The sequence below is a fragment of the Diaporthe citri genome (assembly GCF_014595645.1).
Source record: "Diaporthe citri strain NFHF-8-4 chromosome Unknown scaffold_1, whole genome shotgun sequence".
NCBI lineage: Eukaryota > Fungi > Ascomycota > Sordariomycetes > Diaporthales > Diaporthaceae > Diaporthe > Diaporthe citri.
The window spans coordinates 5,569,918-5,595,535 of record NW_025064846.1 but is presented as its reverse complement, the minus strand read 5'-3'; the positions used below and the strand labels follow the sequence as shown (position 1 = coordinate 5,595,535).

The 25,618-nt window shown below is 40.2% G+C and overlaps 5 protein-coding genes across 5 annotated transcripts; 1 reads left to right on the top strand and 4 right to left on the bottom strand.

The window, feature by feature from the left end:
* Window positions 1-786: 786 nt before the first annotated feature.
* Window positions 787-4,360, bottom strand: INS49_001504 (uncharacterized protein; the record flags this gene model as incomplete). Its single annotated transcript, XM_043162331.1, has 5 exons — window positions 787-1,284; window positions 1,349-2,212; window positions 2,270-2,461; window positions 3,039-3,137; window positions 3,968-4,360. The coding sequence occupies 5 exons, from the start codon at window positions 4,358-4,360 to the stop codon at window positions 787-789; spliced, it is 2,046 nt and encodes a 681-aa protein (XP_043030837.1).
* Window positions 4,361-5,467: 1,107 nt separating this feature from the next.
* On the bottom strand, window positions 5,468-6,392 carry INS49_001503 (uncharacterized protein; the record flags this gene model as incomplete). Its single annotated transcript, XM_043162330.1, has 2 exons — window positions 5,468-5,986; window positions 6,174-6,392. 2 exons carry the CDS (start codon window positions 6,390-6,392, stop codon window positions 5,468-5,470), a joined length of 738 nt encoding a protein of 245 aa, XP_043030836.1.
* An 845-nt stretch (window positions 6,393-7,237) lies between these two features.
* Window positions 7,238-7,857, top strand: INS49_001502 (uncharacterized protein; the record flags this gene model as incomplete). The annotated part of the gene is made up of 2 exons (XM_043162329.1): window positions 7,238-7,610; window positions 7,850-7,857. The coding sequence occupies 2 exons, from the start codon at window positions 7,238-7,240 to the stop codon at window positions 7,855-7,857; spliced, it is 381 nt and encodes a 126-aa protein (XP_043030835.1).
* Window positions 7,858-17,550: 9,693 nt separating this feature from the next.
* INS49_001501 (uncharacterized protein) lies at window positions 17,551-18,171 on the bottom strand (the record flags this gene model as incomplete). Its single annotated transcript, XM_043162328.1, has 1 exon — window positions 17,551-18,171. The coding sequence occupies one exon, from the start codon at window positions 18,169-18,171 to the stop codon at window positions 17,551-17,553; it is 621 nt and encodes a 206-aa protein (XP_043030834.1).
* Window positions 18,172-20,559: 2,388 nt separating this feature from the next.
* Window positions 20,560-24,734, bottom strand: INS49_001500 (uncharacterized protein; the record flags this gene model as incomplete). The annotated part of the gene is made up of 5 exons (XM_043162327.1): window positions 20,560-22,638; window positions 22,693-22,821; window positions 23,030-24,044; window positions 24,114-24,348; window positions 24,407-24,734. 5 exons carry the CDS (start codon window positions 24,732-24,734, stop codon window positions 20,560-20,562), a joined length of 3,786 nt encoding a protein of 1,261 aa, XP_043030833.1.
* Window positions 24,735-25,618: the final 884 nt, after the last annotated feature.

Below are 25,618 nucleotides of genomic sequence, written 5' to 3'. Positions count from 1 at the left end.
CAGTCTCCTTTCAACACACAAGAGTTTTAACAAAAACTCACATCAGCCCCAGAATCTGCAAAATGTCGAACCTAGAGGAGTCGGACGCCCTCAATACTGACTGTTACATACACGGTCCGGTCAAGGCCACCAACACACCATGGGGAAAGCTCTGCATAATCTGCGCAGAGCCACAAACGACCCACGGATTGCGAATCGCCTGCCAGGTTCATGGCGTCACCAAGGCCACACAGTCAATGCAGTGCTCTGCTTGTGTCAACCCACAGACGACACACCAGCTGAGGATCTACTGCAGTGTACATGGCCTGACCAAGGCCACTCAATCGATGCTGTGCTCTGCTTGTGTCATGAGCCAGAGGTAGAGGATCCGACGAAATGGGGGCTTCCAAGACCATGTCGCCCAATCCCAAGAGGAAGAAAGCCTCCATCAGGATAATGTCTCCTATCGAGACATCCGTCAAGCAGGCGCGTGGTGCGGCCCCCAAGAGTGGGCTTTCCTGTGACTACTCGGCCCACGGGAGCACCTCTCTCTATACGCAGGCGACGCTCGCGCAAGAGGCTTGCAGGAACGAGCAGGAGGTCCAATTTCCGTCCAAAACACTCGGTGCGGAGTGATAAAAAGCTGCTGAGCAGGCAAGGCTGGAGGCATAGGACTTAGCCTCAACTTCTGAGACAATGGGCACTTGCTTCTTCCAGGTAGTTCGCTCCAGTTGGGGGGGGGGGATGGGAGGCATAGCCACAAGTGACAATGTAGTGTAGACAATAACATTTAATCTAAATCTTGGTCTACAGTTCCTGCGTGACTCCAGCTGTGTCGACCGCGGACTTCTCTTCCTTCCTCCTGTCCCGTCTGGACAGCCACCAAATCGTCCAAGTGATGATTGCCTGAGCCACAAATGCGATGGTTGTGTACGTGAATCCCTTCTTGAATCTCGGGGCATCCACCACCGGATAAGTCAGGAGTGGAAGCCAGGCATTGAAAGCGTAGCCCGCCGCATTCATTACCCCCAGAACCACTGCCCTTTCCTCAGCATCAGCACCGCAAATTTCGTTCGCCCAGGTCATTGATAAGGGTCCGTAGGCAACGGAGATTCTTGACGCGAAGAACGAGAACCATTTTAGGCCAGTTGGGATGGTCCAGATGGCGAGCAATAGTGACGTGAAAAATCCGAAGAAGGTTGAGATCGACATCACCGCCGGCCTGGAGCGCAGGTAGTCAGACAAGATGGAGAAGCTGACGGTTGAGACGAGTTGAACGGCAGACTGGGCTGTGGGTATGATGTTCTGCAGGGCTATCGTCAGTAACTATACTTGAGCGGCACTGCACGTCGTCAGGGAATGGACTTACGACAGACGTCACGGGCCACCCGTTGGCCTTCAACCACAAAGGCAACGGGTTGACGCTTGATGAAGGCCCCGTGTTGATGAAGATGATGTAGAGAAGCGTCAAAGCCCACACATGCCAGCGCGTGAAGACACGCTTCAATATGGACCACCCCAGCTTCCGGCGAGGGGCGCGGCCGATGGAGTCCATTCGTTTCCGGGCGAGTGCAGCGTCGTCGTCGGTCAGATAGAACGCACGAGTGTTCTCCGGCAGGTCGGGAATCATGAAGTAGCCAGCTAGGCAGATGGGAGTACTAATAACACCGTCCATGATGAACAGCCACTGCCACCCAGCCTTACCCAGGGTTCCGTTCAAGCCAGTGTAGACCGCAGCTTGAAGATATCCGGAAAACATTCCTGCCGCGGCTGACGACGCGTGAAAAATACAGGCGCGTTTCCCCAGCTCGCTCGGCTTGTACCAGCTCCCGATCAAGAAGTGCGCGGCAGGATAGAAGATACTCTCGACGAGACCGACCAAGAAGCGTATGGCGATGACTTGATTGCTGTTGCTCGTGGCGGCGAGGCAGAAGGTCAAGACCGTCCACACCAGCTCACAGCTTGGAATCCATATGGATGGTCGAACTTTGGTGAGAATGAACTGGGACGGCAGCTGCCCGATGACATATCCGGTAGTCCAAGCCACGTCTATCAAGTTCAGCTGGTTCGAGTCCATGGCCAGATCCTCCTTCATCCCGGACACGTAGGCGTTGGAAATGTTTGTTTGGTCCAGGTTCTTGATGAAGTAGCCGAAGCAAAGAATCGTCAAGAGCGAAACGTCGAGTTTCTGGACGAATTTCCTCTCTTCGGGAGTCCTCGTCGGTTCATAATCCTGGGTAAGCCGTTAGGTTGGATCATTCGAAAATGCCGGTGAGAGATGTCGCCTCACCCAAAAATAGGACCACCATGGTGCCTTCTTCCCCGCCGAGTCGCCGGTGAAGCTGGAGCCTCCCAGGCGAGGAGAGTCCGCCGAGGATGCGCGCACGTCGTGCTGGGATTTGTCTTCGGTCGCCATTGTCCCCGAGAGCAGCGGCGCGTATATATCCGGGGAGTCGTCCAGGTACAAAGACGGGCTGGCACCCTTATATGTACGCCCCGACATATCGACCCGTTATCTCCTCGGCGATCAAGGAGGGAGAGCGGAGCCGGATTGTAAGGGTGATGGCAAACTCTTCTCGGACTAGGCAAGGAGTGTGCATGGAGTCGAATGTAGGTCTACTCCGTTGTATGGATTCAAGCTCTCGGGGCTAGTGCGGGCCAAGTATAGTACAGCCGTCCTCGAGATTCGCAATCGCAAGCATGTATGGCGCGTATGATATACAAATGTGGGGGGGGGGGCATCCGGCATCGAGGAGGGATGGACACAGGGACACCACGGAATACTCAAAAGGGACTCCAGCCAGTCGCAGGACCTCTGATAGGACTTTGGGGAGCAGCTGCACGGCTTTTAAAAGCAGCCAGCCCTCTTCATGTAGCAAGCCGGGCCAGCTATTGCGAATATGTTGTGATGCACGGGGCCAGCAAATGGCAGCTGAAGCTGACCAGCCCGAGATGGCCACAACTGACACGACTGGGGCTGAGACCGAGACATTGGTGTGTTGGCTGGGCGATTCAGTCATAGGATCTCGCGGGTGAGCCATTCCCCAATTTTGATGTACCGTGGATTTGAAATCGGGATGGCGCAATCCGTCTCGCCTCTCGCACCACCAGCTCGTGCTCGTTGCCGCTGGCAGAGCCTCGAGCCACGGGGTGAACCACTGTTAATTTGCCAAGTGATTGTCAAGAGAGCATGTCATATATCTTGACTCTATACAGGCACTCATGTGATATATGCAGCCAAACTTCATGATTGGAGAGCACGAACCATCTTTGGAGCAACGTTGTAGCCTTGTGAACATCGCCTGGGGATGGATTTCTTCGCTATAGCAGCCCTGCCCACAGCATATCCGGCCCCACAAGTTTCCAGCTGTCATGCAGATTAATGATCAGCTTTATGAAACATGTCATACAGGTCACGGCCCTTGATGCGCCTTAAGACGGGTCAAGGGGACGAAATTGCAACTCCAAGGGAGGGGGCAAGGCACGAAGACCAACATACAACTAGCTACGGAACCTAAACTGTGTCACAACCACATGAGAAGACTTGGTTGCTGAATGAATTCAGTATTAGAAGCACCCTTTTACTATCTTCGGTCTGGGGATGTGACGATCATATTGTTGGTCACGAACCATTGAACGGCAAAGCCGTCGCAAACCTGAGATTGTTCACACCCACAGCGAGTTCCACGAGGATTTATCGCTTAGAAAGTCTATTACTGCATACTCACATAGTGACTCAATTGATTGTTGTCTAATTTCAAATCTCTTGCTGCCCAGATACCTAATGAGTAGTCAGGATTGAATTTTGCTGGTCTAATATCAAGACATTATCTTCCAGCTACACTACTCTTCGGTAAATAGTGCCCAATTTGGCATCTCACGGGAGTCACCATGATTTCATAATGCATACAGTCTTCTCGTCACGAACCCCGCCCCAGAACTTCATGATCACCCGCAAAAAGAGCTCATCCGAAGTGCCAAGGCATACCTGCGCAAAGAGTGTCATAGAAGACTTGAACCCCAACGCTTCGTCCGAGTTCCCAAAGAGGTTGTTGAGGTTGTCTTCTCCACTGTTGAGAACAGCTTCTGTCGCATCGTGTAGCCTTGGCCCGATGACCGGGTGCTCGAGGAACGCCCTGGCCTCCTCCATCGTCCCAATTCCGTAGAAAATGCTGCTGATGTGCTTTCCTAAACCAGAAACCCGGGGAAAGACGAACAGCATCCAGTCGCTCCTCTTTTTCCCTTCTCGAAGTTCGCGAGCAGCACGCTCGTATTCAGTCTCTTGCTCTCCTTCATCGACCTTGAGATCCTGAATCCGAACAAACCGTTCTATGTCCAAGTCGGGCAAGAGACGAGGAGGATCAATCTGTGGTGTGCGCATGGCTATTGTTTGAAAATGCGACTGTCTTGATTGGACTGCTCTCACGACTGCAGATTAGCGACTTTCACCGTTGGTAAATTCGCAAAGCGAGTTTTTCGTGTTGTTACTTTGTTATTCGCGCGATTCAAGTTTCGGTGCGATACGTGTCCGTAAAATTTAATTTGTAGGGCGAAGGAGTGCTCATGAGGACAAGATCGAGTCTCAAGCAGTCTGGACAACAAGGACTGCATAAAATGTCATCGCCATGCTTTGATACTTCAAAGATCTTTATAGGCTCAGCAAGCTATTGTTTGAAGCCGAATACAAGCGCAAAAGTCAGAATCCTTTGTCCGTATCTACACAGGTTTCCCGTTATGCATTATTTGCTGCCTCAGAATCGCGTCCGTCCTTCCTTTTGTATAGGACGGGACCCTTGCGGAAGACCAATGGTTCACTGCTTTGTTCTTCCCATATCCTGGAATCGACGTAATTCGTAGGCAATAAACACCCAAGCTAAAAGATTAAGGAATCCAGGATGGTCCGCGGTGATTTCTGAGGAGAGGCTGCGAACCTGTGACTAGGTCCCACGAAACACTCATAGTCCCATATGATGAGAAAAAATCGCTTCAAGGGGGAGGTTGAATCGTGCATGAGTGTGTAGTTACGATCCACAGTCCAACCAGCCATTATGAGCTCAGCTAAAGATTTGTCATGCAAGTTTCGATCCGTGCCTGAGATGGGCTTTTCATTTTGAATTTGGTATCTCCCTGAGCTACCATTTCCCTCCCCAGATACTGTGAATGTCTTCCAAGCGTTGCGTTGAGTTGTGGGTAGGCCATGTGCTTCTGACTATCTATCACTATGGCTGGACCTGTTGCAAGATCTGATGTCGCTCATAAGTTGTGAAGCAAGAGCCTGGCGCTCGCCCCTGGGAGGCGCCACGCATCCTCCCAGTGTAGCTGGCATTTGAATACAACAAGGCTATACTTTGCTATGAGCGCTGTTCATCACAGCATAATGTGGCTTTCCAAATGACTGATAGCCGGTCTATTCTTTGCATCCATCGAACATGGCACTCGGACCATCATGGCTGGACAACTCCTCATGAGGTGCGCTGCGCCTCGATCATCAATCATCCGGCGTTCGGAGCGACGGAGTCGCCCCCGCTTTAATATTGAATCTTCGCGCAGCAGGGAATCGAATGGCCTTTCTCTGGGCGGTGACTAAGATTTTTCGTTCCTTTTCAAACCATCCCGTCGCTATCCAAGCGAATAGCGTCCATCGAAATTTGGCAAATCGGCCCCATGTGTCTGGCGGGATGAAGTTGTGCATGGAAGCGTATTCAAAATATGGTGGATACCAGCCTGCGTAGTCCCAGTCAACAAGCCAGAGTGACCCTGTGGTATCGAGGATCAGGTTGCGAGGCGCGAGGTCATGGTGAGTGAACACTAGACCCTGGGTTTCGATGGGCTGAGCAACAGAGGCAGCATGGTCTTCGGGTTTCTTTCTGGCCTCCTGCCGGAAAGATTTGTGATTGAACCAGAAGTTCACAACACAGGCGATTACCCTGGCACTCGGGCTGATGGGCAACCTGTAACGGTCCTCGATCCAAAAATGAGCGACAAATTCCGGTACCCAGTGAGCCTGCTGTTGGCGATGTGGCTCTCCTCATCTTCCGCACCATGGTACGGAGCTGAAAAGCTAAGCGGATTGTAAACAGCCAGCCCAAGGAAGTCCAACAGTCCATCAAGCTGACACCGTCAACCCGATCTTGCATACACTCGATCAAGTCCCCTCCTCTTGGTACGATACGCCTGACGGCAGGTACGCGAACGCCGAGAGAGTCAGCGCAGTCAATAGCCTGCTTGGTGTCGTGGATTTCTTCTTCTCGGTACGACTTGGTGACATATTTTCCCGAAACTTCAATGACATGTGGGCTTTCATCTTGGGCAAGGCGCAGCTTCTCTATGTAGTTGGAAAGCTCAACATCGCTACTGCTTTGGATGGGGTCGTACTCGGTGGCCGCCGTTGCTTCGATATCGTCGGAAATCATATCGACGGAAATCCGGTGAAGTGGAATCACTGTCTCGAGGTCCGAAAACCGGTTGCTGATCTGACGTTTTGATCTTGATGAGCCGTGTGAACGGATATTTCAGGCGCTTAGGAGGGCCACGCAAACAAGAAAAGGGTAGCATCGGCCTGTAAAAAGGGCCGCTCGTGAGTTGGGTCTGAGCTACGTAGGCGCCCATGGTACCGACTGCCAAGCGAAATCACATTCGATTGTTCTATCTGTTGAACGGCCATGTACCCCAAATTCATCCCCCTTCGAGTTATCTCGTCATATTAATCGCGCAGACAGCCTTGCTTGTAGAACTGGCATTTTTCTAGATCCAACTTAGTCTTAACTGTAACGGTACGGCACCGTGGCACTTATACTGCTGGGTTATTTCCAATAGCGATTGGAAATTACATTACTGGTCTTTTGGCCAAGCGATCTATTTGCCAGCAGTAGAATCGTGACATTAACCTTGAGAGAAACTAACCTTTCATTAGTTCTAAAAACTCCCAACAGCCACCTAAGATAGTGATGAGCACCTGTGGCGGCGGCTATGGCCTCATTACCTGGTCTGCAGGATCAAGTATGGCAAGGCTGCGAAGCTGGTAGAATCCACAATGTTCCAAGCCAAGCCTCAACGATTGGCCTAGATATGCGGCGTAGGTGAACGACAAGTATCTTAAATACCTCCTCGTCCTCACAACGTTGACGTTCAAGGGTGTACAAGACACCATCGTTCTCCTCTACTATTCAGCCAACAGAACACTACATCTCGTCCTTAACTCATTTTTGTGTCTCAGATATATTTCACATACATTGCAATCGAACAGACTTTCCACATGATGGATAACAACTGGGATACTGATAAGCTGCAGCCGGCAGACTTGGCGAAGGCGGTTGCAACTATCCACGTTGTTGCTTACACCAATGAGAATAAGGAAGGCGACGAGGACGGCAACCCACCCACAAATGACTGGTGCACTTTCCTCGAGACACCAGACCATAAATCAGTCCGTCTTGATATGGCCCCGGGCTATGGCAGTGACGGGTTGCGTGGAAAGATTGAGATTTCATCCAAGACATACAACTGCACATCAAACAATATCAAGAGCGTCACAATTCGGACCAGCCTCGGCCTGACGGTGCAGAAAATTGTCGACTTGGTTTCCCAAAAAGGCCATCAGAAACACCAGTTCACCCCGGAGTGGGAGGGATGTAGGTGTTGGAACTATATCCTTATCTCAGACCTCGAGAGTGCGGGATATACCGTTCAAGGGCACGCAAAAGAAGCTTTCGACGCTATGTCATACTATTGGGTACATCCATCTGGGAAGGAAGCACGTGAGATTAAGAAGGGCACTTTTCGAATAGAGAGGGTACATAGGGGTTGGGGTTCTGTGTCTAGGACTTGTGATGTGTTAGCGTCCACTGACAGAGTCTCGCAATTTTCAGAGGCGTGTAAAGACGTCTATACTATAAACCTAGTGCTGTTTTATTTTGATTGTTTTAAAAATGGATCTGAATCTTTTAGATCCAGTAAGTACAAGTGACACGAACTAATGCCTTTGTTTTACTTTTCTTCAACACTCTGAAAACAACCAGGCCGTCCATCGTGCTATTTTAATGCCATGTTCTGTTTCTCCATTGCTGTTGCTCAGTCACCTTCGGATTCAGAGTGAGAGTGTAACATTAGTACCCAGACCAGAAAGTAAAGCAAATTTTTCCTGGGCAATCGCGGTAATTTTTCCCAATCTTTGTCGTACACACGGAATCCAAGAACCCACGCCCACGTCGTTCTTAAGCTTACTATCAACTTACGACCGTATGGACCAGACTACAGGTGGAGTGGAGTCAACAGATCTCATCTTCGTTTGGAAACCCCAGGCACAGGCTAGCCAATGAATGCCCGCTTACATAAGTCTAGAGGCCACCTTTGTGCCGCAGACAAAAGAAAACGATTTCTGCCAGACAACTCTGGCGCTCAACCTTCTCAAGTTCCTCCAATTTCGTACAAACAACCAAGCGTCGACAATGAGTTTAGAGACTGCCGACCACACAAAACAACTCGATGGGAACTGGGATATTGACAGTTTTGAGCTCGACTTGTTGTCGACACCAGTGGAGTGCATCCACCTATGCGCGCTTCGGAAGGAATTGAATGAGGGAGACGAGGAAGGCAACCCTCCAACAAATCACTGGGTGGTTTGCCTGCAAAACTCACCTACCTCAAGTGTCATGCTAGACATGGCACCCGGTTACGGCAGCGACGGTTTAAGAGCAAAGGTCGAAGTAGCGTCTTGCCGTCAACGATATACCGACGAGACACTGCGAGTGTTCTCATAAGTACCAACAAAAGCACTGAGCATTGGACAACTTGTGGCTCACATTTCTGATAAAGGCCGGCAAAAATTCACTTTTCACCCCTCTTGGGAAGGGTGCCGGTACTGGATCTCGGTATTGACGGCTGATTGGGAGGAGCTGCAGCTTGTGGAAAGCCGGGAGTGCCAGCTCGGCGAAGGAGGCATTGACGAAATATTGGGTCAATCCGGACCGCTCACACCCGAGAGAAATGAATGAGGGCGTATTTCGAGGGTAGCACTACCGGTCAAATGGATTTGCGAAGATGAGGACAGCCCAAAGTTCCATCTGCATCTGCGGAGGTATGCCGATACATGTCAATATCTGTTGGCAAGTACGACCCTCGCACTTAGAGGCTACTTTAGTTATCCCCTCCAAGGCACGTAGCCTCTCAGAACTTAAACAAAACAATATCAATACACAATTGCCTCCTATATGATTATTATATATATAAGAAACCTATTAATATTAATTAATAGTTATAAGTATTATAAATTAATAAGGTAAAAAAGGCAACCTTATAAGGATTTCCTTAACTTAAAAATTATATTCTTTTTATTAGCAAGCGCTATATAATAATAATTACTTCTTTAGGCCTCTTTATATTATTAAACTCCTTAAATAAATATTGCAAAGATTAAATAAACTAAGTAGCATTCCTTATAATATTTATATATATATTTATATTTAAGAGATATGCATTTATTATATATAAAACTTTATTAAAAATAAATCTATTTTTAAATTCTTTTTAAAACTTAGTAAAACTTAATTAAGCTTTGTTTTATTAAATAAATAAAGCTTATAATTATTATAATTGCTAAATAAATAAAACTTATAATTATTGTAATTATTAAAGCTAATGCAATGCTATATTATAAGTAAGCATAAGTTATGCATTATACTTTTAGCTAATATAAAAGAACTTAATAATAAAAAAAAGCCTTAGCTTTTAAGGCTTAAAGGAATTAAAAACTTCTTTTTCTTAATAATTATAACTTACTTATTATTAAATTATTATTATTAATTTACTTTTAAATATTACTTATTTTATTAATATTTCTTTATTTTATTAATCTTACTCTTTATAATATTTATTATAAAAACTTATAAGCATGGTTAATAATGCTAAGAAGCTATTAGCTTTTATTAAAGGGTATATAATTAATAAAATGCTTACTTAAACTTTAATTAACTTAATTTATTATAAATATATTAACTTAAAATTATAATTTATAACTCTTATATAAGGAGCATTAATAAAATACTTAATTACTTATTTAATAAGTACTTTAATAAGCTATATATAATAAAATCTTTATAATAATAACCTTTTTGTTACTTATTATAAGGATTATATGGCATAAATATAAGCAATGTTTAAAGCATTGCTAAATCCTTGTTAATAATGCTTAAAAGTCTTTCTTTAAATGCAAAGTATTTATATAAAATATAATAATTAACTTATAATATTATAATTAATTATTATAGCTTAAGCTAAGGAAAGATTAAAATAAATTAATAATAAGCTTTGCAATACCCTATTAGCCCTAGAATTAAATATAAATAAATATTATATATAACTTTAAAAATAATAATTATAAGCATAACCCTTATAAGAGCTATAAGCAAGCTTTAAATAATAATAATTATTAAGAGGATAATCTTTAAAATAATATTTATTACTGCTATTAGCTTTAAGCGCGTAATTATAAAACTTAAACTTAATAATGCAATTTATTAAAAATTAATATAGCTAGCAAGGCCTATTATTATTAATAAAAAGATAAAGATAAAGCTTATATTAAAGATATATATTATACTTAGCATAACTTTAAGCTGCTTTAAAAATGCCTTTATTAAATAAAAAGTATAACTTATATAAAACTCTTTCTTTATAATATATTTTTAATAAATGCTTAAATTTAGCAAAGTTAGCATAATTTATAAAAACCTTTAATAATTCTTATAAGTATATTAAGGATTTATATAATTTATTAAATAATAAAATAAAGATGTTTTTTAATATTTATTATTATATTAAAATTTAGCTAAGTTAATTTTATATAGTTTTTCCTTAAATGCTTAAAGATTAAGCTAAGGCTTATTACCTTTATTTTATAAATTAAATTAATATATTTATAATAATATATCTTAAAACTAAGATATATTTTAATATAAACCTTAATTATTAGCATTATTATATAAATTAAATAATAATAATATTTATAAAGATAAGGGTATAAAACTTAAATAAAGACTTATATAAGGTTTTATATTTAATGCTTAATAAGCTATAACTTTATTAATAAGCATTAAGTTAAAATTATATTAAGGAGGATAACTTAAAAATAATAATAATTAAAGCTTATAAAGAAGTTCTTAAGCTGGAAATAATTCTTTTTAAGCTAGCTTAATTATATAAAGAGTTATTTTTAAATTTAAGATTTATAATAAAAATATAGCTTAGCTGCATAATTATAATTTATATTATAAATAAAGTCTTAAATTAATATTATATTAATTATAAATATAATGATTAAAAGCTAAAGAGAAAATAATAATTATAATCTTAGGCATTTTAAGGAAATTAAAGATTTAGTTAATTAAACTTAAATTATTTAAGCTTTAAGCAGCTAAGATCTTATAGCATTAATTATAAAGCTTAAAATAATGATATTTATAAAAAAGAAGGAAGATAATCTTAAAAGAAAAAATATTATATTTATAAAAAGGAGGGATATTAATTAATTAAATATTTAGCTAATAAGCAATATTTAATAAAAAAAAGCTACTTAATATAATATAAATATAAAGGTTATAATAATAACTTTAATACTTTTTTAAGTAAATTTAAAAAATATAAGATAAATAATAAAGATAAATTTTATAAATATAAAGATAAATAAGATTAAGATAATAATTATAACGGCAATACTTATATTATAAAGGTAAAACCTAATAAGGAAGTTTATTATATAAATATTAATTTCCTAGTTAATAAAGCATTTATATATTAAATTATAAGAAATAATATCTTTTAAATAGAAATAATTATTATAGCTAGCTAATTTATCTTAAAGAATAAATATAATTAAACTTATTTTTAAGGAATCTTGCTAAATATAAAAGCATTATTAATATTTATAGCTAAATATAAGCAATTTCTTATATTGCAATAAGAAAACCTAAAGTATTAAATTAATATAATTATTATAGGAAAAGCTAAAGTTAAATTTAATAATAAAATAATTATTAATTCGCTTAATATAATAAAAATTTCCACCTTAATTAATTATATTAACTTTTATATTATTTAAGCATAAACTCCATTCCTACTTTGCTTAGTAAATATAAATAGGCTTTAAGTATATTATAATAATATTATAAATAAAATAGTTTCCTTTAATAATGTGATTATTATATTAATATTTAAAAAATAGGGTTACTTATGGTTTTTCCTAAATTAAATTATTAATGCTATATATTTCCTTTTAAAAATAAAAATAAGGAGACTTTATCATTACTTTAAATATTTATTAATAAATTAACTATGCTAAATGCTTAAAAAAGCCGGTAATTTAAATATTAATAAATAAGTAATAGCAAAGATTAAAAAGATATATTATTATTATTAAATAAATAAACTTGCGCTTAGGTATTTTAAGTTTATATTATGTAATAATTATAAATTTAATTATAAAATCTTAATTAATATAATATATTTAAGCAAATATCCAATTCTCTATATTATAAACTAAGCCATTGCTTTTTAAAAAGTAAAATTCTTAAAATCTATATTTATAAAAACCGTATAATAAATATTATAAATGCTTTAAATTAATATATATTAAAAATTATTAAATATTATTAAATATAATATAGGAATGAATTTTATATCCTTAGAATTCTGTTTAAAGGTATAAATAATAGAAATTAAATGCAAATAAATCCTTATAAAAGCATATTAATTTATTAAGAAAGTTAAGAAATATTATTAAGCCCTTAAATAAATATATAAAATCCTATATATTAAATTATATAATAGCATAAATAATAATGCTATCTTATAAATAGTTATAAAAGCTATTAATAATATTATTAAACTAAATAAACTAATCCTTATACTTTTAATCTTTAGCGCTTATTTATAAATATTATATAAATTACTATTATTATTATTAATATAAAAGCAAGTGAAAGCTATTTTAAAGGTTATAAAAATATTATAAAAAATTATAGCTAAATAATAAGTATAAAATGTATTAAATATTAAGGTTAAACTTATTTTTAATATAAAATATTTATTATAATGTAAAGTTTGCATATAAAGAGAAAAAGAAAAATAAAAGGGTTTATATAAGGTTATTACTATAAATAGCTATAATATAACCTTAAATATGCTAAATAAAGTTATAATGTTTAGGTTAATGATTATTTAACCATATTATTAAAATAATAATAAGGAAATGCAATTCTTATAAGTAAAAAACCTAGCTATAAAACCTTAAATGCAATTTATTATATAATTATTATTATTAAAAATAAAAAACTGTATTATTATATTATATATCTTAAAGAAAGAAAATAAAAATTATAACTTAGTAATTAAACTAAGATAAGATAAAGTTATTATAATATTAAGCTTATTATTTAAAGAATTTAATAAAATGGAAATTAATAACCTTATTATTAAAGGTATCTTTTAAATTAAAAAATAATTAATAAAGTAATATAATAAATATTATTTTTTTAAGTTTTATATAATATAAAAGGTAAAAAGCAAAATCATAAAACTTTATAAGAAATCTTAATTTATTATTTAAAGTTATAATAATAATAAAAAGGAATTAATTTTAATATAAAGCTTAATTATTTAAAGAATAAGCTAATAAATAATCCTTATACTTGCCCCTTTATTAATTTAAGAGAAAGGCATAATTCTTATACTTTAAGATATTATTTAAGCTTACTTTTAAGCAAAGTTAAAATTATGTAAAATAATCCTTGCAAAGCTATTAAAGGAATTAAAAAATAAATACTCTTTAAGCATAATTATTTATATTATTTAACTTTTATATAATATAGTAAAATCTAATATTTATTAATTTAATATATATTAAAAATATTATTAATAAAAGCTTAAGATAAATTATTTTATATATAATCTTTACTTAATAATTATAAAGCCTATATAACCTTTTAAAATAATAAATATATAAATAAATAATATATTAATTTTATTTATGCTAAACTTTTAAGATAAGAAAGAGATTAAAATAAAAGCTATAAAATTATAAAGAAAATTAAAATAAAAGCTAATGCTTAAAAACCTAATAAATTATAATAAGGCTTGTATAATTATAAATATTATTAGTTTAATTATTACTTAATAAAAGGAATAGGCTAATAAACTTACCCTTATTAATATAATAATTAAAGATGCTCTTTAAAAATACTTTAAATAAAGAGCTTAAAAAGTATATATAGCTTTAATTTATTAATTAAAAGCTTTATATAATCTTTTAATAGCTGCATAAATGCAAAACTTAAAGGTAAGAAATTATAAGAGCTTAAATATATAATTATTATAATAAATAAATAACGCTATATAAAAAATTAAATATATATCCCTTAATCTTAAAATAATAAAACTTTTTATATTTATAAACAGATTATTTATAAATAACTAAAACTTAATATTTTAACTTAAATATATTATTATTCTTATAAATAAAACTTATAAAAAAACTAAGGAATTTATAATAATAAGTAATATTTTTTATTAATTATTAATAAAGTATAAATATATTACTTAAAGTATACTAGCAAGTAAAATTTATAGCATAATAAATAAAATAAATATTAAAATTTCCTTAGCTATAATAATTAAAATAGCTATAAAATAATTCTTATTATTAAATATACCTTTAATTATTTATATAAACTTATATAACCTATATAAATACCTTATAAAGCTAGGAATAATAAAGAAAAAGCACCTTATAATTAATATTATATTACTATAAAAATTATATAAAATAAAAGAAATTATTAAAATAAGGTAAATAAATAAAAAAGATAACCTTATTAATATAATAATAAAATTAATTCTAAATATTATATTATAAAAGCTTATTAATAATAATAAGCTTTATATATAAATAAATAAGTTAGTTAAGAAACTTAAAGTAGCCCCTTTTTATTAAAGAAGGAGTAATTTATTGCTAATATCTTTTCTTTTTAACTTTATTATCATTAATTATAAAACCTTATACCTTTTAAACTTAAACCCTTAATATAAACTTTAACTTTTTATACTTTAATTAAAACCTTTTTAATACCTTATTATATATAAAAATAATCTTATAATTATTAATATTATTAATAATTATTATTTTAATATTAACCTTATTATTATTATTACCTTTTACTATTATTTATTAATAATAACGTTAAAATTAATTTTTATTAAATTTATTTATAACTTATTAACTTTTCTTATAATTAAAGAATAAATTAATAATTATTATATAATAATTATAAAGTTTTATATTATAAATATTTATTTTAATTACTAAATTCTTATAAAATCTTTTTCTTTTTTATTATAATAAAAAATATTAATAATAACTTATAAAAGTTATTTAATACTTTTATTAATATACCTTATAAAGATAATAATAATAAGCAAAATTATTTAATAAATATTATATTTACTTCCTGCATTAAGGATATACTTAATATAATTATTATTATAGCTATTATTAATATAGCTAGCATTAAAGGTAGCCTTATTACAACCCTTAATTAAAATTAAGATTCCCCTATAAACATTATAATTATAACCTTAATTAATAAAATAAGCTTTATAACTATAACCTTAATTAATAAGATAAACATTATAATTATAACTTTAATTAATAAAATAAATATTATAATTATATTCTTATTAAGTAATAAAATAAAGATTAAAATTATTATTAAAGCTATAAAAAAGGCTAAAATTACCTTAATTAATAAAGATAAAGATAAGCTTATTAATTTTATTAATTCTTATAATAAAATTATTATTAATAATGCTTATTTAATAAATATTAATAAAAATATTAATAATAATAACTTTTATTTACTTACTTATTTAATAAATATTAATAAAGATATTAATAATAATAACTCTTATTTACTTAATATTAATAGCAATTTAATTATTATTAATAATAAAAATAATTAAAACTAAGCTAATAAAACCTTAATAAAGATTATAAAGACTGCCTTTAACTTTACTTTTATGCTAAGCATTAAAAAGAGCAAGCTGCTTATTAAAATAAACTCTTAAGGAATTATTAAAATTAATAAGCTAAAGATTATAACTATAGCTTAAGCTAAGATACTTTTCTTAAATAACATTATTATAATAGCTATTATTTAAATTATTAATAACTTTTAATATTAAGATAAGTAAATATCTTTTAATAATATAATTAAAAAGCTATATATTTATATTAAAAGCATTAAAATTCTTAATATAAAATTATATAGCATCCTTAATAATAAGAATTACTAAGGTAATTATTATTTTAAATATTAAATTATTATAATTTCCATAATAAATAACCTAATAGGAATTTTAATTTTAAGTATTTTTTATATATATTAAATTAAAAAAATTTAGCTATTAAAGGATTAAATTATTATATTAACTTAACTTTAAAACTTTTTGCATTAAATTACTAATAAATATATATAAGGTTTATATATAAAGAAACTTATTAAGAAATATGCATTACTGCCTAAGTAACTTAAGTAAAAAATAACTATTAAGGAAATTAAAAAGAATAATAAAAAGTAAAAAAAAATAATAATAAATAATTAAGCTGCTTATAATGCTTAATTTTAAAAGGATAAAAAGTAGCTAAAGAAAATTAATTTAAAGTAATATTAAATGCATTTTAATAATAAAAATAAGGATAAAAATAATAATATTTATATTATAAAGGTATATAATAAAAATAAATATAAATTAAAGAGTTTAATATTAGCTTTATAAGCATTAACTTTCCTTATAAAGAAGAAATTTAAAACTAAGGCTATTATATAAAAATTAATAATCTTTGCAAAAAAAGCAACCTTAAAAGTTAAGTATTAAGAATAATAAATATAATGTTTAAAAGATAATGCAATAATAATAATTATAAGTTTAAAGGGTAATATAATAGCAAAGATTATTAAAACTTGCTTTAAAATTTATAAGTTATAATTTTAAGCCTTTTTAGCAATGCTTTCTTATAATAAAAATTATATATACTTAATATGCAATAAATTATAATTTTAGGGCTAATTATAATAAGGATTATATATACTTATTAAAAGAAAAGAAAAACTATAAGTATTGGCAAGTATAACCCTTGCACTTAAAGACTACTTTAGTTATCCCCTCCGGGGTACGTAGCCTCTTAAAACTTAAACAGAACAACACCAATACACGATTGCCTCCCATACGATTATCGTACGTACGAGAGACCTACCAACAATATCTGCCTACCAGTCTGGTCTTCAGCACCGGCGGTGACTTGGATTCAGTGATGGAAACATGGAGGCAAAACCAGGCAGACAGAAGTAGTACGTGGCAACTCAACATCAGAGAAAACGTTGGACTATCGGGCACGAGCGCCCCGGTTGTCATTTGACGGATCGCTATTCAGCCTGTCCCAAATGGTAGTACGGATATTAAGCCCCATCCTCGTCCGTCGTCCGCAATCCGCATCCGCTTCGAACCGTGACTGATCTTGAAAGATCAAGTGCTGGTAGAATTTGTAACGACGTTCGCCTTGACGCCATGTAAACTTGCACCGCACTCCGACCTGAAGCTCCCGTCCGAGTTTGTTGGATCCCGACCGATCGTCTTGCCCCAGTCGGGAATTTTCACCCACCCGCCGCCGTCGCTGCCGCATTTGTCGTTGATAAGATCGTCGGCTCGCCAGTATTCGTTTACCGAGCAGGGGTTCGGCGTGAATCCATGGTTGCAGTAGTAGACCTGTACGCCCCCACTCTTCCACGCCAGGTTCCCGCTGCCGTCAACCTCCGAGCCGTCCGCGTCGCACGTCCCATATATGCCGTCTGTCGTGGTCGTTGTGACCGCTGTGGCAAGGTCTGTACTCCAGTTGCTGCTCACGTCGTCGAGTTTACGTCCCGAGCAACTGACCTCCGGGTCGGGAAAGTAGTTGATAGTATCAAATAGGTGTGTGCTGTTGGAGAGACTGTTTATTTTGGGGGCATGCGTCGCGTTTAGCAGCGCGCCGCCCGAGACGAGGTTGCCGGTCGGCGCTGTGTTTGTGCCTGTGGACGGCGCTGTCGTCGGCAAAGCCAGTCCCAAGATGGGGACGAGAGAAAATGAAAGGATCAACGAGTGGTACATCTTGGGAGCCGGCCCGCGTTTGAGAAGCGAATGAATCAAATAGTGGGTTGAAAGAAAGACAGGCGGGATCTGCGGACGAGATCGCCAACAAACGAGGACGAACGGGGGGGGAAGAGCAGCGCAGGAAATAATGATGCGAAGAGGAAACACAGCCAGCAATAAATTAAACACTGCGCTAGATACGAGCATGGGGCCGTTGTCACAAACAGGAGGCAATTTCATTGGCGTCGGCTTGAAACGTTGAAACGCGGACAGAGATCCTAACATGGGTTTTCTGGGGACATCGGAACGTGCCGAGAGATTAAGGCCCTGCTCAGAGATCCGCATGAACCCACTTCCAAAAGCATCGCCGACGGCCGAACCAAACGTTTCTTCCTCAAGAGACCTCTTCTGGGTATAAAGCATCGGCTCTAGTACTCTATAGTCGTCGTAAGGGATTCTTCTCGTAAGAGCGCGATGACCCTCTTGAGCTGCGCCGCGGATTCCAGGTAGACTAGGTATTCCGGACGAGTCCCGAGCTTGGCACCGGACCTAGGCCCCCCCCCCCGGCGTGGATCGCGTGTGTCTCCAGGATGCCGGTACCCGGAAGTAATCCAGCCAACCACCAGCAAGCAAGGGAACTGCCGCGCAGCTCGTCCTGCGGTCGTCATCCCCGAATCTGCTAAGCTCAAGAGTGCTAGGCAATTCGGTAAATGAAACGAGGAGAGCTACCGAATGTTGTTTCCCCTGCCAACGCAACACTGCTGCGCCTCGCTACAAGCTTTTGCAAACTGACACGAGATTGCCGTGCGATGCCCTGATACGTACTCCAAAGACAGTGGAGGTGAGTCTCATGGTAGCAATAAGGGGCTATTGGTGACGGACAGACACAATGCACAGCCTCATCACGTAGTATGCTTTCTTGGTGGCTTCATGCTCATTTCACAAGTCCATGGCTTGGAGTGCATGATTTAATGTCTCCCTGTCGCCGTTCCGATTATCTTCTTCTTTGGTATGAACAGACACAGCACTCAATGGGCATCTCACTCGAGGACCCTTTGGTTCATTGTGGTCAAGGTGGAGCCTCTCATTTTGAATTCGGTAGTCGACCAATGTAACAAGTCGGCCACAATACGACCAGGTACATCCAAGTGGTAGTGTGAGAGTTACCCCTAGCTGCAGAGGAATCTCGCAATCAGCCATACCAGAGATCTAAGCAACGATTTTGCACGGGCCCACTCTGATGAAAAAGCCCATGAGATTTCGTAGTGCAAGGTGTAGAACGTTGTCCCACAGGAGGCTATTCCACAAGAAGATTGCCTATGGGGATGTCACAATGACAAACTTCCTAATAGCAAATATCCTAAAGGATTTTACCCCACAGCAAGGTCTCCCATAAGAGGTTGTCGCATAGGGAGGTATACTGCTGAGAATCATCTCATTGAAGGTTATCCCATTACAGGTTATCTTATGGCAGGTTATGCCATGTTAGGTTATCCCATGTTAGGCTATCCGATAGTAGGCTATCCTGTGGCAGGTTATCCCATAGGAGGACATCCCATAGGAGGTTATCCTGTAGAAGTTGAATACGTGGAAGGGATTACCAGTGAATGTCATTCATCAGAAGGATATCTCATAGAGAATCTTCCAAGGGAATCTGTGCAGTCAGAGATTGACCACACGAAGTGTCAAGGGTGATTACTCAAGGTTCCTCCAGCGTGCTGCCTGCCAGAATGCTGTGTATGATCTCCCATGATTGCAGCGTTTCCTCAGCCCAAATGCACGAACTCATGACTTGAGCTCATCAAATGAGTGGTTCAAGAACGTACTGAAGTCTGGCACGATAAGAAGATTGGAGCACAAAGCATGTAGCAGTGACATGTTGTCACTGTCAATTTCCGGAAAGCATTGCAGATGAGTGGTCGTACATTAACAGGCTCGAGGTAGCTTCAACGTGGCAAAGGATATTTATTATAGCGACCCAGGAATACCGAGAAATTCAGCATGTTCTCATAGCAAAAGACGCGCGAAGCCGTCTTAACCCTTTTCAGTCCTAGACGCCATGCTTGAACTCATTTTACCGGACCCACAATGAGGACAAGACTTTTCCCTCCCGTGTGCACCTAGCCTACTCATGAAGACCATCGGAAGGCCGTCAAAACGAACAAATACTCCTAGCTGACCATCGGAGCCTCTGAGAAACGACAACACAAGCAAAATGGCATACAGCTTTTCCCTTGCCAGTGTTCTGTAAAAGAAGCAAATGAAGGGAAAGGCCATGGGTATCGAGATATAACTGTTCTCTGGGAAAGAAGACCGGTAAGGAAAATCATGCAAATACCGGAACACTCTCGATCATATGATGGTTTGAGACCACGCCAAGGTAGTCCGTCCGTCCATCGTGTACGTCTAATCTCCGTTGAAGAGGCGCTGTAGGTCGCGAGTCGACAGTCTGCCCAGGTTCTTGCTTTCACCCTCATCGAGAGCGGCGTCGACAAATTTGCGCTTCTGCTCTTGGAGATCGGCGATACGGTCCTCGACAGTTCCTTCGACTAGGAGGCGATGAACCTTGACAGGCTTCTGCTGACCTATACGATAGGCGCGATCCACGGCTTGCATCTCAATGTATGGGTTCCAGAAGGGATCCATGATGATCACGTGGTTCGCAGCTGTGAGGTTGAGGCCTGCGTTTCCTGCCTTCAGAGACACCAGCATGACCTTCGTGCGGGAGTTGGGGTCCTGGAAATCCTGAGCAGCAGCGTCCCGATGGGCACGTGACATGCCTCCGTCGTATCTGCAGTATCTGAGGTCAAGCTCATACTTGATGGGTATCTCGAGCAGATCGAGCAAGAAGGTAAACTGAGAGAAGACAATGGTCTTGTCCCCGCTCTCTCGAATGTCCTGCAGAATCTTGCAGCACTCCGATACCTTGGCTGATGGCATCCAATTCTTCTTGAGGTAATGCATGTACCTCTTGTACTCGGATTTGTTCTTTCTGGCCTCGGTTCGCAAGCTCTTGAGCATGTGAGGTTTGATTTCCTCCTTCTTTTCTTTGCCCTTGCCCTTGGACTTGCCCTTGCTCTTGCTCTTGCTCTTGCCCTTGGACTTGCGCTTAGGCTTCTTGCCCCTTCCGGATGTCTTCGGCGCCTTGTTGGCACGTCGGTTGATGGACAGATCGTCGTCGTTATCGCTGTCTTCAGCAGGCTCTTCCTCGTCATCGTTATCGACAATGAAGTCCTTCAAATTGCCATTGCGGTCGACGTCAGAGTCATCCAGGTCGGAGTCGGATTCAGAATCGGAGTCAGAGTCGGAGGACTCGTCATCTTCTGTGGAACTTCCCTCTGAGGCAGTCTCGATATCAGCCTCATCCACAGCTGTTGGCTCAGGCATGTGAACTTCCTTGAACGATGTCAAGTTGATAACCCTCTTCGGATCGACAGCTCCGCGGCACTCCGGACATCTGAAGGTGCTACCTTCCTCGCCGGCCCGAATGTTGTTGTCGACAGCCCTCTCCGCAAGGGTGGTGAAGCACTCTGCACAGGTGTTGTGTCCACACGGTAGAACGATTGTCGGATCAATGACCGCGTCGAGGCATATGGGGCACTTGAAACCTTCCTCGTTCTGTGCTTTGAGGCGGGCTACTACGTCAGGGGCCAGGGTCTTGGCTAGCGCGTTCATGTCCTGTTCGGTGACCTCGTTGTTGCCGACGTATTCGACGTCGAGATTCAGATGTGGATGGCAGCAAGCCTGGCGAAGACGCAGGAGCAACACGAGGATGTTGCTGTAGTTCTTTCCGACAGTCCCCGCACGAAGGTATTTGTTGAACGTGATCCTCGTCTTTGACTCCAAATCGGTATAGAACTGTCGCTCGTCGTCTGAAAATTCGACGTGAGCGACTTCCTCCATTTTCGGGGGTAACGTGACTAGCGGCTTCCCATCAAGCGTAGAAGACTTCATCCGTCGGAGCATAATAGCCTTCAGCAGGACACGAAGGGCGTCCATGGCTTTCGTCTTGGTGCATTCTCCGGCAGAACGTCCTCGGCTCGTCCGGGGGGTCAGGCTCCCAAAGGTCTTGTTGAACTCCTTCTGCTCGTGGTAAGGCTTGATCTTTAGGAATTTGATGAGAGAAAACAATTCATGGATACCGTTCATCATCGGAGTACCCGTCAGACACCAACGGTAGGTGCCTCTGAGGGAGCACGACCCTCTTGCCTGGAGCGTCTTGTCGTTCTTGATGCACTGAGCCTCGTCAAGAATCACTCGATAGAATTTGCTGTTGGGGTGCAGGAGCGGGCAGCTCTTGGCCAGCTCTGCATCACGTTCGGGCCTGGCTCCCGGGTGTTGCGCTATCCACCTCTCAAAACGCTTCTGCTCGGCGCCTACCTTTCCATACGACGTCAGGACTACGTCGTAATTGCGAATGTCTTCGTATCTCATAGTCTTGTTATGCAGCAGCAGAACGCTTAAATGGTGGTTTGGCTTGAGCTTCTGTGGGGATGTGTCAGCACAAACCCAAAGACATGCTTTCGTGGAGAGTGGTACCTTCTTGATCTCGATTTCCCACTGCTTCAGCAGCGCAATAGGTCCCACGATGAGGTTCGTCTTGATTCTATCAGACGACGGACGGCTCACCATCAGAGCAAGCGCTGAAATTGTTTTCCCGAGGCCCATCTATCACGTCATTAGCAAGTCTGACTCTTCTCGTATCAAAGAGGTGACATTTGGTTCTGAATCCAAGCCCAAGAGTGATGTGGCGAGGGATGTGTTTGGGGGGGGGGGGGCGTGGAAAGGGCCTACATCATCAGCCAGGATGCCGCCCTGGTTCTTCCCTTTCTCGCTATCCATCATCCACTGAAGGGCAAGCTGTTGATGCGCATACAAAGCATATCTGAGCTGCTCGGGGGGTACCAATACGGTCCTCCTCAGGAATGTCCTCGTCGGGCCGGATGTTCGCAAGAAGGTCCTTGATTTCCTCGGCTGTCTTTCTGGGGTCATCGTGTAGATCTTCGTAGTAAGACCTGAGGTTGGCACTCAGGGGGTTGCCCAAAGCATCAAGACCGTTGACCCAGTCAATGTCGTTGGCCAGGTTGATCACATCGGGCAGATAACCTCCGGAAGGAACCTGTGGCGACGGAGCAGCTGCATAGGGATTGCCGTTAGCACCCCAGGTCTGCAAGGGAGCGTAGTTGCCTGAATTTAGGGTTCCTGGTCGATTACCCAGTGATGCCATTGGGGAAACATCACCGGCGTAACCTGCGAACCCGTTAGCAGAACTGAAACCAGGCAGACCAACACCATTGGCCGTGGTTCCATATCCGCCAGAAGGAAGGTAGCCTTGGTGACGGGAAAGGGCGGCCTGCCTTGCCAAATCTGCAGCTGAGATGTTTGATGCATAATTGATGCCGGGCAAGGGACTGGAGAAAGGAGACACACCCATGGTCGAAAATCCAGTATTCGGCGGACCCATAGTCGGCAGGGACGCGTTCGACGATCCGTAACTCGGTCCACCGTAGGCGCCGAAGGACTGGGAAGGTAGGCTGTGTGCCGGGGGATCAAAATAATCCTCTTCGTCGTCAAAGTCGAACGACCCCGGCATGCGGGATTGCGGTTGACTCGATCCAGCTGGATAACCATTGTTCAGACCGAATGGATCACGGTCCTGGGAAGACGGGAGCGGTGGTTGGCCCTGGGATGATTGCGAAGGACGACTCAAGATCCTGTCAAAGGCAGTGGGTCCAGTAGGTGCTGGTGACGCAGGCGAAGAATTCGAGAAAGAGTCATTCTGCAGGTTATTCTGGAGTGATCTAGCAAATCTCTCATCTGCCTTGGCCTGTTCGACTTGCGCAAAAGCTGCTTTTTGTTGCTCAAAGAGCTGCTCGATATCGGCGTCGTCACTATAGGAGCGTCAACTAGTATTCCAAGGGCCTAAGTATCCTCCTCTTATTGCCATATTCTAAACATACCCAGTCAGGTCAATAACCGAGGCATCGTCCGCCCAGAAGTCGTCTCCCACAGACGGAGTAGTAATCGCGGTGTGTTGGGGACTCGGGGTCGTTCTTCGAGACTTGACACGGGAGCCGGAGGAAGCGTCATCATCGAGATGGGCACCGAAGGTCCGCTTCTTCTGGCCAAAGGCAGAACCCGACGTAGAAGCGCTGGCGGGCGTGAGGTTTCCGGAGTTCGAGTAGGAACTTGGGCCTGCTGAGGAAACCGCTTAGTATAAACCTGGCACTGAATAGCAGCCGATGATACTCACCACCATAATCATCCTGCCGATACCACTGCTGCATGGCGCCGTTGGGGTTGGCTGCCCTCTTGGAGCCTGCCTCAAGGTCAGCAAATGTGGGAAGAGGAGCAGGCGGCGGGGGCAATGTGGGACCTTGAGTGTTGCCTCGAGCTCTGCTTATATCCTTCTGCAATCTGGCAACCTCCTTCTTGGCTTCTGCAATCTGTCTCTGGGTGTCGCTGTCCTGGGGGCCTTCTTGGAGGGAGGCGAGGATGGTTCTCGAGATTGTCAAGTCATCGAGGAGGCCGTCCAAGTCGGGCGGAGTAGCCCCAGCAGAGCTGGATGAGGCTCTGTCCATATTGGTAGGATGCGGCGTGAGACGAATGCGCAGCCGGCTGTCCTGGCTTGTGTGCGTGCGTGCCGTACGACTGCAGACTACCCCGATGGGAAGGCAGTGGGTGGTTGCCTGCGTCGCACAAGACCTGTTAGCATTCTTTTTTTGCCGCACTTGTCTCAAAGCGACCAGGCTGCAGCCGACTGAGCCCGAGATGCTGCATAGCGAGGGCTGACTTACTTGTTCTGCATCGACCAGAACGGGCTGAGCGGTCGCACTCCGGGGCTGGTTCTCCCAGTCGCAGTTGCAGTCGCAGAAACGCTTGTTCAGTGGCGCTGCATGTGGTCGCAGGACGGAGGTGGCGGATGAAACATTAGTGTTTGCTCAAAAGAGATCGCTCAGAAAGATAGTACAGGTGAAGAGAGACTGAACCTCGGATATACGAGGTTGGGCAAGATGCAAGACGCCAGTGAGAGTATCTGGGTAGGTTTGGCCGGGAAAGAGACGGTTGCTATGGTCCTTCCTAAAGACGCGCCCGTCCGCGGTCCACGCTTCGCGGTTGACAATCAAAGTGGCGAGGCGGCAGGCAGGCACCCCACTACGGCTCATTGTCTGGGCTGAGGTCAGTTGGTCCCTGGCATCCAAACCCATGCCTGTGAGCTCCGACCCCCCACTGCACCAGACCAGGCACACTCAAGACTGGTGAGAGCCATTCACATACTACACAGCCATGTTTGCCATGACTGTGCTTTGATGCAATCCTATATTGCAGCTGGCAGGAGATTTTTTTGGCCTACAAAGAGTACCCAGGTCCCATGCAAACCTTTGCAAGGCAAAATAAGGAGCCGGAGCAGTCATCAATGACCAGTTGACTTTGGACCTAATTTATAACGCCACCACGGTAGCAC